At 44.3% G+C, this 12,015-nt stretch overlaps 1 protein-coding gene and 1 long non-coding RNA gene across 2 annotated transcripts in view; one reads left to right on the forward strand and one right to left on the reverse strand.

Moving 5' to 3' along the window:
* The window catches only part of tmtc1 (transmembrane O-mannosyltransferase targeting cadherins 1), a 125,011-nt gene extending 120,905 nt beyond the window's left edge, over positions 1 to 4,106 (reverse strand). Inside the window, exon 1 of the mRNA XM_027272057.1 lies at positions 3,461 to 4,106. Coding sequence (XP_027127858.1) covers positions 3,461 to 3,756 — 296 coding nt within the window. The 5' untranslated portion in view covers positions 3,757 to 4,106. The remainder of the gene's footprint in view (positions 1 to 3,460) is intronic.
* On the forward strand, positions 3,844 to 4,482 carry LOC113744052 (uncharacterized). Its single transcript, XR_003461252.1, has 2 exons — positions 3,844 to 3,960; positions 4,105 to 4,482. It is a non-coding gene; the product is annotated as an uncharacterized LOC113744052 (long non-coding RNA).
* Positions 4,483 to 12,015: the final 7,533 nt, after the last annotated feature.

Here is a 12,015-nt window from a genome sequence, read left to right on the forward strand (position 1 = left end):
TTTTTTTTTTTTTTTTGGAAAAAAATTTTTTTTTGATTTTTTTTTAAAATTTCCCCCCAATGTCACGACCCGGTTCGGAATGTCTCGCGGACCGGTACCGGGTCGCGACCCAGTGGTTGGGGACCGCTGTTCTAAGGCATAATAATAGGAGGTGTACATAATGAAGCTGGCATAAACAGGTTGTGATGCAAAAGAAATGTAGTCCAGCAGGAAATACTACGGTTATAATAAATTACAATTAATCAAAGAAATTACAGAGAAAAGATTTTAAATAAAATATGATGTTTTTTAAAGAGCCAGTGTTGCTAATTTCATGTTTTAAAGTTTACGTTAAGAGGCCTCAGCGACACACAGCACATAAAAGCACCACAAAGCACAGTGAAAGGTCAAATCACAAGCAAGCCGAGTCTGACTGTTTTTTGAGTGAGTGTTTTTTTTTCTCCAATTTGAGCTGAAGAGTGACAGGAAGGTGGGAGGGTGACGTGCAGCAAAGGAAGCTGAGTCTCTGCAGTAAGGCCTGAGCCTCCGTACACGGGGCGTACGAGGTAGCAGGGCTCTTTTCTAATCACACGTACAGCTGATCTTTGTAATATCCTCATGAATTATGCTGAAACCATCACTGCAGGTCACGAGCCGGCGGCGGCGGAGCTCTGCTGATTAACATGTGCACTGGAATGAAGCGCTAATACACCTGTGTGTGTGTGTGTGTGTGTGTCCGGTGTGTGTGTGTGTGCCCGGTGTGTGTGCGTGTGCCCGGTGTGTGTGTGCGTGTGCCCGGTGTGTGTGTGTGTGTGCCCGGTGTGTGTGTGAGTCCGCAGCTCTGTGAGGCTGAACATCACTTTGAGCTGAATGCAAAGTCAGCACGCTAACATGCTCACAATGGCAATGCTGACATGTTGACGTTTAGCAGGTGTGATGTTTACACTGTTCACCAACACAGTTTAGTATATTAGCATGCAATGCTAATATTTGCTAATTAGTACTAAACACACAAGCACTGCTGAGGATGAGGGGCATGTCGGTAGTTGTGCAGATATCTGGTCACAGTCAAATCAGATAAAGAGTTTATTACGTAGGGTTGAGTGTGTACATCAGCATACTTGTATTCAAAGAGTCACACACTCCTTCAAACAGCTTCTCTGAATGATGCTCCTCTGACCTCTTCTGCACACACACTGATCCCTGTGGGCCTCAGTGTCACAGGATCAATATATATCGTTTCCATATGCAAGCTAAGATACAGCTGATGTTTACGACCTTGAGCTGGATGCAATCATCAAACATGATATGAGTCATTTCCACAGCCCACTCCCTCGTGTGTGCATTTACTGTACGTCTTACCAGAATCCAAACAAAGCGTGCAGCGTGATGACTTTCTGCAGAAGCAGGATGTGATTCTGCTGAACAACAATCAGAGGGACGTTTGGCCCTCGGCGCCTGGATCACAATGTATTGTCAACAGCAGCGCTGACTCCATCGATCAGCACCACCGAGGCCAGTGCTCATTTACAAAAGAGGCCAAAGGTGTCACATGTTACACAGAGTATAAACATGAGACTTCATGTGAGAACATATCAGGATCAACATGTCAGCCACACAAACTCCAGTACAGAGCTGCCAAAGACATGTTTGAGCTTTATGTTTCTGCTGTGAAATGTCCCATTCAGGCCACCGTTTGGAAGAAATAAAAATGATTTTAGACACTGTGTAAATAAAAACGTTCAGTTGAATACTTGATAATCCATGTTCACACTGATCAACTTTGTTGTATTTTGTCTGAATTTGATTCCTGCAACATGTTTGGACAGGATCAACAAAACACTGGGAAATGCTTTGGAAATGTTGTGTAATGCTTAAAAAAACACCTGTTTGAAGCTCTGCAGGTGAACAGGTTCAGTCATTCATGCACAATTCTCCTTAATGCACAGTTATAAATCATTTATAGATTTCACCGTCTACAATCTATAATATCATTAACAGATTCAGAGAATCAAAGAAATGTCTGCACATAAGAGTCAGGCAAGGCCCAAAAGCAGCACTGAACGTACGTGACCTGCACTGCATTAAAAACCAACAGGAGTGTATGTATGGGCTCAGGAACACTTCAGAAAACTGTTATCAGTAAACACAGTTCATGCATCTATAAATATAGTTCAGTCGCCTGAGACTGACTCAAAGAAATAAATCAGACATCCTCGTTCAGTAGGTAGTTCTAGTATTATCTTTATGCATCCACAACAGATTAGAACAACAGGCTAAAACTGGTAAAGATCTGGAGTGGAATCAGAAACACACTGATCAAAGACTATAAATCTAACCACAAGCTTGTTGTCAGCTTCCAGTACCGGACACTTTTCTGTACTCAGTGCATGAACATGTTTTCAGACACGAAAACATGTTCATGTTTGATACACAGCCCTGCTCAGCCTTTACTGTATGTCTTCTGCAGGATCGTGACTCTGTCCATGGTTTACCCCAAAGCTTTTCTCCTTTCTCCACAAAAAGCATCCCAGAGTGAACATTGTCTCTTATATTCTGGACTCTCAGATCACAGTATTACACAAGTCCTGCATCTTCTATAAAAAGGAAGAAGACAGCTGACAGACTTGGAGCCACTGATTTTTTTTTGGCTCTGTTCCAGTCCACTTTTGCATTAGCAGGCTCGGTTCGGTTCTTTTCCCCCCCTTGTTTAATAGCACTATGTGGGCGGTCTCTCTTCTTCTGCAATCACAGCTACATAACATCATTTCAAACACACTACCCCCACACACCCTGTACTGGACGCACGCCTGGTCCCTCAGACCGACCCAGAGATCCACCCAGCGCCAAAACTCTGCGCAGCAGTAGCAGCAGCAGCAGACCCGCCCTCCCGGAGCTCCGCTCTGTTTTCCCCGGTCGTCGACTGACAGTTTCCACAACTTTTACATCACCTCCCAACATCCACCACTGTCCTCCACCTACTACCTCCACTACCACGGAAGTGAGAGCCCTACAAAACTGCGCAACAAGTTCCACATAAAGCCCTTCTGGTGTGAGGTCGCGTTAAACCGGTGTGGTTGATGTGCTGGGACGCGTTCAGGGTGCAGCCGGTCAGCGGAGATGCTCTCCACGCTCCGGCTCGTTACAAACGGAGCAGGGGCTTTAAGTATGGAGGGATAACTATGAGTGTTGTTAACAGCCACCACAGCACACTTGGCGGTATTTTCTGCCTCATATGAGACTCTTTAAATGTGTTGTTTTCTCGCTTGTATCCCGCTAAAGTTAACTACGACGCTGCATCAGCTTCTCCCAGAAGGGGACAGCTGTATGACGTCAGCCTTAATTGCACGTTTGGTTTCACGCGCTCGTTAGCCGCGCGGACTGTCACCTGGGGCTCACACCTGCAGCACCGCTGTCAAACCAGCACCGAGTGTCTGCTGACGGAGCTCCGGGCGAGTTGGGGAAAGCAGGGAGAACTTACTTGAAGGTGAGGATGCACAGCGGTCTGTACGACTTGTGGCTCGTATTGTCCGCCATCCTTTTGCCCCAGAAGTCGTTGCTGAAGATGTTTTTGAGGCTGGAGCCCGGTCGGACGTCCGGGTTGTTGATGATAGCCCACACATCGTCGTGCACCAACTCCCCGCGGAGAGAGTTGCTGTAACACAGTGCGCACAGGGCGGCCAGTACCGCGTAGCGACCCGCAGCCCACACCGCCTCCGGACGCACGGTCACCCGCGGCTGCTGGCGGCTTTTCTTCTCCCGTCCCGGTGCTGTCATGTCGGGCCTGGTTTTTCCCGCGGCTCCGCTGGGCTGAAGATGAAGCTGTAGGTACTGGAGGATACGTCCATTCCGCCTGGCAGGTAGCGGCTGTGTGTGCTGTGGACTGCGGGGACGGTGTGCATGTGTTGTGCTGCTTTCAGGTACAGTTGGGAAACGTCGGAGCCCTATGAAGAAAAAAGAAATTGGATTTTAAAAGGTCTGGTGAGTAAGACTTGGGGAGCTCTGTTTAGGGAATATGGCAGGAATTTAATACAATGTGCAACGATGTTTTCATTAGTGCAGAATCACCTGAAAATAAGAATTTAATGTTTTTGTTACCGTAGAATAAACCTTTTATATCTCCAGATGCAGCAGGTCCTCTTCCATGAAGTGTGCCATGTTGAACCGCTATGATTCTACAGTAGCCCAGGAGGGATATTTTGCTTTGATATTTCACAGCCACTGTAACTTTTCCTTCACATTTGGTGGGTGAGTGGTGAGGTTGTAATCCATAACCACACTGCCACTATATCTTACACACTGTACCTTTAATTCTGTAGTGTGTTTTATTCAAAAATTTACTTTAATTATTGAATGTTTTATCAACTTATTTTCTATTTGTGGTTTAGCATAGTCTTTTCTTTTCCTTGTCTTAAAGTACAAATTCACATCCCTGAATGTTCATGCTTGACCTCTTTGAAATTGAGTTGTTTGACAGGAAATAAAATCATAATTCAGTCTCTACTTGATTTGTCAGCGTTCATAAGAAGAAAACATAATGCATGACATGAAATGAGACAAATAAGCGCCCACATTGATACTCTAATAAGTAAATAAATGAAAGTTACATTTATTTACTTATTAGAGTATCAAGCAATTATAGGACTAAAGATTTTTATAATAGCATTGACACATTGACATAAACACAACCTTGTCATTACATACATTACTTTCCATACAGTAAGAATAAATTGGGCCAAAAAGATTCTTCTGAAGAAAGAAATTAGCTCACATTTAAAAGTGTGACTTACACTATGTGGACATGTTAAATTGAAGAGAGGGTTGAATGTTTGTAGCAGGTTATAATGTAAGAATGAAAAATGATTAAGGATGAATATTTGACAAAACCATGGTGGAGGCATAAGTCTTGAATATACGAGCTTTTGTGAAGTACCAGAACGCTACATCAGCTCCAAGAACCCGCCTGCGGACGCATGCGCAGGAGGACGATGCCTCTCCTGGTCGACTCAGAAACATCAGCTGCAGAAAATCAATGCTGCACGGTGGAAGCTGAGGAGCGCGTGATGGAGATGGCACAGAGTTGATTTTTTTTTTCCTGCGAACCCCCGACTCATCACAAAGTAACGAGTCCGAAAAGAGGAGGAGGCTGTGAAGGAGACACGTTACCGGTGATCCTGCTGGAAAGCCGCATGTAGACTAAACATCATGAACAAGGTCATACATGAATGTAAAAGCTGCACATGGACCATCTTTGAGCTTAAAGGCCCCCTTCAGACATGCTTTGAGACACAAAACACGTTTTAAAAGGAAAAGTGTAATAAACTTCTTACAAATTTTTAACAGCATGTCATTTCCTTCTCCCTGAAAATCCATATTATCTATGCAGGATGTTCATATTTGTATGTTTAACTGCTGAATACAAGATGTCTCCTACCTGGTTGAATAGTCAGTTCTCAGTGTGTGTAACCTGGAATGTTCCACATCACACTTGTGGAAGTTACAAACTGGATCATGATTGGTTACAACAAGCGCAACAGATGTTACGCTCCGCACAGACATCATCCTGCTGGAGCCACCACGGACGACCCCCATTGAAATGAATGGAAAACCCTCTACTTTCACCGAAGCATTGGATCCTGTAACAATGTGATGAGGTGTTCTACTGAACTAATACCTGATTCTTTAGGGTTTTTAAATTGATCATTTAATTATTTTTTTTATCAGCGGCTGATTATTTCAGTCAGAATTTGGTCAGTAACACGCTGCTTATCTCTATAAACAGACATCTGCATTTTAATGCAGAATCTGTCAGCAAGGGACCAAGACTTTGGCAGTGGAAGCGTTCTGGTTTCTGTTTGTAGTTTGAGCAGTATAAACCAATCATGTTTGAGCAGGTTTTGGTTGCAACACTGTGTGGAAACCAAAAAAAAGGCGATATGCATTAACTGAAATGAAATTTTCTTTGGAACCGTTATTGTTTGAAGTTCACAAAGCAAAAGAAAGGGAGGTTTGAGAGAGAGGGAGAGAGGCCAAGAGGAAGAGTGGGGGTGAGAGGCAGAGCCTGAGGGCAGACAGCACAGAGTCAGTCAACAACATGCTGAACATCTGGTGTATCCCCTCACGGCCTGACCAACTCATCGCGATTCCTGTTGCGTGGTGGCCAGCTGGTCACTGAGCGCTCGGCCTCCTGCTCTGAAACAGAGCTCATTCCGGTCTGAGCCACCACAGCACAGTGCAACAGCTGCTCACGCTGCAAACGCATCAAGCCTCTCTCCTACAGCCGACTGAGAGATGAAGGTGAGGCCAGTGAGTGTTAACACAGCTCTGTGTTACCTCTGGCTATGTGACTATAACTGTGTGGGATGTGTAAAGACTTCACAGAAAGTGATCACCATCTCTGACAACACTTTGACTTCCTTTAGTTTCAGCACTCCCATCAGCCCTTTTGTTCCAGCATTAGCCTCTGGACTGAGACATCTTCACTGTTTCTGGCAGGTCTGACTTAAAAACTCATGCTCTTGTACAAAAGCACTGACAGATGATAGATTGTGTTGTAAGGATGACCGAAGTGATGGCACTTTTGTGAAAACACTGTGACGAACACGGGGATCTCGTTTCCACAGATGGCGAACATCACTTGTTTCAGAACATTTGTTTATACCGGAAAGACGGATGAGGCATGGAGGCACTTCTGAAGGAAATTCACTCCTCTGTTGACATTTCACTTGTCATAGTCGCGGCGGTTGGTGTGTGTGTGTGTGTGTGTGTGTGTAGCTAAGAGTGACTGGTCGTAGCAGTCAGGTCAGCAAGTACATGAGGGGCACTGGAGCGATGCGGGCTGACAGACTGCCTGCTATCCATGACTGCTGCTGGTACAAGCCACCGCTGTGCTACACACACATGCACACACACACACACACATCCAGCATCTCCTGTGTGTACACATCTGTTTCTCATCTGTCTCTCTCTCGCACACACACACAGAACTCATTAATGGTGAGTTGCAAGGTGGGAGGGGTTATTAGGAGGGTTTGGGATGGTTAAAGGGAAAACTCCTTTCCCAGAGTGCTGTGCAAGCATGGCAAGGAAACAAGATGGTCAGCCTCACCATGTGCTGATGAACTTAACACTCTGTAAGGTGGAGGATAGGAGTGTGTGTGTGTGTTTAAGCTTAAGCTATTTTAATATATCGCAACAGTCATGTCAATTCATTATCCAAGTTATTGTACTCAGCAGTTCCAAACAAATATCTATACAGCATGTAGAACATTTTTATCAAAGAAGTCAAAGATATTCCAATACTGTTTGAAGAAGATAGCATTCATTCACCATTACAGCAGCCTGTATAGTGTTAACTGTTCACACAATGTTCAATTCACTGTTATATCTTTGCAGCAAATAAAGTTTGATTGGATGGAGTCTCTGACAGTGAGTTAGTGATCTATTCATATTTATGTGTGTGTGTGTGTGTGTGTGTGTGTGTGTGTGTGTGTGTGTAGAGGAGTCTCTTTCAATTTCTACTTGAGTGGAAACTCATCAAACACTCGGGACACATTCTGTACTTTTCTAGTCAAATTATATTTCAGTGTTTAGGTTTGAACAGGAATGAGACACGCTCTCTTCATCCTCTGCATGAAAAGAACATTGCAGGTGAAAATCAGTTTTGAATCATGAGCAGTCCACCTTTGAAAAGTCATTCAAATGGACGGTCCTACATGCTGTGTCTTCAGTGAAATTGCTGCCAGCTGTTTACTTTCTATCTGCATATTTTGGCTAGGTGCCGTTACAGATGGCCTGTTAGAGCAAACAGGTGTCATTCATCCCAACTCAGGTCGATGATCCACATCTTTGCTGATTTTTAGCCAGGAGGATAATCTAGGAGGCAGGAAAGGGCTAGTAAAAAATTTAGACCCAAGTAACAATGTAATGACTAACTCATTTTCAGTCAGCTCAGAAAGCTGAAGACACAAACAAAAAGTACTACCCAAGAGATCAGTGAAGGAGCCATCATAGAGCCTCTGTAAAGGTTTGGAGAGGGCCCATTGAGACAAAATGCTCAGATGGAAGAGAGAGGGCAAACCAGCAGCCTTCAACACTCTTCTCCTTTCATCTCCACTCTTCCCCCTCCTGGCCTATTTCACTTTGCCCGTCCTTCTTAATCAGCATCATCATTCAGGTGAAAGCTGCTCCTGCTTGATCCCATAGGTTGTTCGGCCTTGAGTTTTCCTTCAGCTGGCGGAGAGAGAAACACCTGTATCCAGGTAGCCCTGTGAGGCTGCATGCTGTTATCGAGCTCTCATCTGTACTCACATCCTCTGTAATCACCACATCAGCTCCGTCTGAATCACCAGAGACCCGAGGAGGGAGGAAAATAAAGCACCTGCTCCCTCAATCGCTCTTCTCTGCTCTCACGGCTTCCTGCCGAGTTACAAGGGGAATTGCCAGGAGGAAGTCTTCACCATCAGCTTTTTGAAACAGGAGCATTGTGCTGCAGCTGATTTCTTCATTTGTTGAGAGGTTTGTGCATTCATGGTCCCAAGTGCAGACCTGACAGACAATGGAAGAACGCTGCCCCAAATGCTGTTTCCTCAAAGATGATAAGGTTGTTAACAAATGCCTTGTTAGAAAATGAAAATTCCTTCTTCTCAGTCAGTGAAATCTTAGATTCAGCGTGTGAGTATATCACTCACAGATTTATGAACGATCAATGTTTTCCGCTCATTCCATGACCACGTTCGTAATAATCAATATGCAACACCTAGCTCCTTCAGAATAAAGCTTAGTGAATCTATCTGATTTTAGGGAGTTGCAACAAAAGGCTGAAAATCACAGATCAGTGAGTCTGTTACAGGCTTTGGCATGAGACACATTGCCTCTCTATTTTATCCAGGAATAACTATCAGTTGTTTTAAGATTTCTTGAATAATGGTATACTTCATTTTCCACATGATGGCTGTTAAGTTGGAAGTGGATGAACAGGCGATTTCCACTCTGGTATTTCATGTCATTTTTACAGCCGGCTGGATGATTACCACTAAACGCCGATGACACTCGTTATGATTCGGCCTGTCATGCCCAGCATGGGCCTGTTAAATATTTCCCATAGTGCTATAGGCCGAATAGGCCATTAGAGGATAGGGTGATTAGAGTGGCACTCAGCTATGAAGAGCACGGGGATGCCTGCACTTGATGAGCCCCTCGGGGATGTTGCACAGGGGGCAAGCGGTCAAAGCGGCTGGACGAAGAGGACTATTATTTAATATGCAATCAAACAGAGTGATTAACCAGGCTAATGCAATTAAGAGCTACACAAAGCAGGCTGCTGGGGAGGTGACTGCTTTGTAAAATAATAAATGCAGCTGTTATGACGGTCGATAAAAGATAGGGCAAGAGAAGCTTTGTTTCAACGGTCACCTGAGGGGACGTCTTTTCAGTTAAAGTCCTGAAATGAGCGCTGAGACAGACAGACGAGCTCACAAATCTGATTTATGGAACTGCCGCGCTGCACAGAAACGAGCACCGCATTTATCACTGATTACATTCAGCTGCACAAGTCCCTTATTTACATCCCATACACTATACTGTATGTGATACATGCTAATTTATGCAAGTCCTCGGCCTGCTGAGACGCAGCAGGATCACTGTGCAGACCTGGAAAGAGCAAAATACTTGTTCTGGTTTTTAGGCTACTATTACTCACATATGCATACTTTTCATTTCATTCCATATTTCTGGACTAAATATGAAAGGAAAAATGATTGTGTCGCACCTTTTCAAAGAGGTGCTCATGACTCACTTAATCCATGGAGAAAATGTAGGCCTGTGCTAATCAATAGTTTTTATCCTAACAATGAATCAAACGACTGTAATGTGAAAGGAGTTGCTCGTAGAGATTAATGGATGAACAGAGTGAATGGTGTATGCATGTCAGGTTTCTAAACAGCCGTTGTGTTTGCTATACTGCTTCTTCTGCCTCCCAGCTCTAAAAATTGGCAAATACCAAATACCTTATCAGCAGACCTGAAGCGGACTGAATGAAGCCTGGATGCTCAAACAGGCCATCTGTAACAACAACCACCTGTCAATCAAAGAGGCCACACTGGAAATTAGCTAGAGAGACCAAAACTGGTTTTTGTACCAGGCTGCAACATGTTTATTTCTGATGTGAAGTTGGACATTTTAATATGTGGACTTATGGAGACTGACCATGTTCTGTAGCCAGCCTCAAGTGGCCGCTCGAGGAACTGTTGTTTTTGGCACTTCCGCATTGGCTTCACTTCCCTTGCTGTTTGGGATAAACTCACCAACTCTAATACAATCCTCCTTCAGCTCTTCAGAGCTCTAAGCCTCTTTTAGATCACTGTTTTGGTTTTTTATCCCATCAATTCAGCTATCTTCTACTGTTTTCAGCTCTAATAGACCCACTGTACATGACCTGCTCAGCCCAGAATTTCAGCCAGACAAAGTTAGAGATTCAACGGTGAACATGTGCAATGGTGCAACGTTTAGAAGCTAAAGAAGACAGATATTTTATTAATGGAGATCACAGACACTGCTGGCATGTTTGAGATAATATGATGATAAGTCAGATGTTAGCTTTAAACAGACTGCATGACCAGGGATTACACAAACAGACAGACATACACCCAAAAGAAGAGTTGCACTCGTGTATCAGAGGACAAATAAAAAGTTTGCTAGAGGAGCACAGCGGGGAAATCTGTTTCTGTGTCATGTTTGGAGAAAAATAAAGGGCGCTCTCAAAACATGTCCTATTACTTGAGGAAGAGCGCTGGTGTGTTAATTCACTGCAAGAATAAAAAAAGACAGTCTCTAAAGGTGGGCCTGCGTCTCCACCTGTGTGCCCTAAGCCATCCATCCACGTATGAATGTGGGTCACTGCCTCTGACAGACACACACCTCTCAGCCGAGACAGTTTTCTGCCCGGAGGAGCCACCACACGGCATAAACAACACAACACACAGCCTCAGCTGTCACGGTGAAGGGTAGCGACGCTTCCACTGTACTCTCTTTGGATTTTTTGCAGCCGTCCGTATCCGCCTGTCCACACTGTCTCATGATCATGCCTGTGTCTGCTTCCCTGTTTTGTCTTTTCTCAAGAGGGTTTTGTCTCTTGTCTCCTTGTTTCCACATATTACATCAGATTGTCACAGACTCTGACTTTGCTTCCAGGTTGGAAAATGTTTTAGTTAGTTTAACTTAAAAAACAGTCAAACTTGAAGGAGCCCTAAGTAGGATTTAGTGGAATCTAATGATGTTGCTGATTGCAACCCTGTCGCTTCACCCTCTCCTTCCAAGCGATAAGAAGAAACTACAGTATCATTGGGAGAACGTGCAAAGTTGACAGTATAAAGAATATTTACAATGTGCAATGTGGTTTAATGTAGCACACAGACACAGGAAAGGTGACAAGATTCTCTAGAAACTCGGGTGTGGTGGAGGTCCTGAGCCTTGCTGATGGCCCCCTGCCAGAGAAAAGTGTCTCAGACAGGTGTGTCCGGGTGAGTGGTGTCAGCCGTGATCTTACCTGCAGACCTCGGCTTCCTAGAGAGATGGCAGATTAAGATCATCACCATCTTTGGCAGAAGCAGCCACCCTTGTCCTTGGAAGTGGCAGCTTACCAGATGGTGACACAGGAGGGGAGGATGGAGGTATACAAGTGCACCATCATTGTCTTTGGCAGGTTGAACTTCTTCATTCTCTGCAGAGCTCCTGGCTGATGTTGGTAGTGAGCGACACAGGGTGATTCAGAAAATAGGTAATACTCCCATCTGTAGATGGACTCATACACATCTGGGAGTATCTATAAACAATGTCTGTAACATAGAGAATATTAAAATCTATCAAGAATCTCTGGTCAGATCCATGATCGTCTTTACTTATTCTTTGATTTCTTGATTTAAATCAAAACATTGACACACACTAAGCTTCCTCACTGGCTATAAGAGGCCACAGAGGTGCTCTGCTGTGTTCATCGTCATCGCAGCTATAGACTGTAAAGACTACACTCGACTCTGA

This window comes from Larimichthys crocea, chromosome XX (genome assembly GCF_000972845.2).
Source record: "Larimichthys crocea isolate SSNF chromosome XX, L_crocea_2.0, whole genome shotgun sequence".
Classification (NCBI taxonomy): domain Eukaryota; kingdom Metazoa; phylum Chordata; class Actinopteri; family Sciaenidae; genus Larimichthys; species Larimichthys crocea.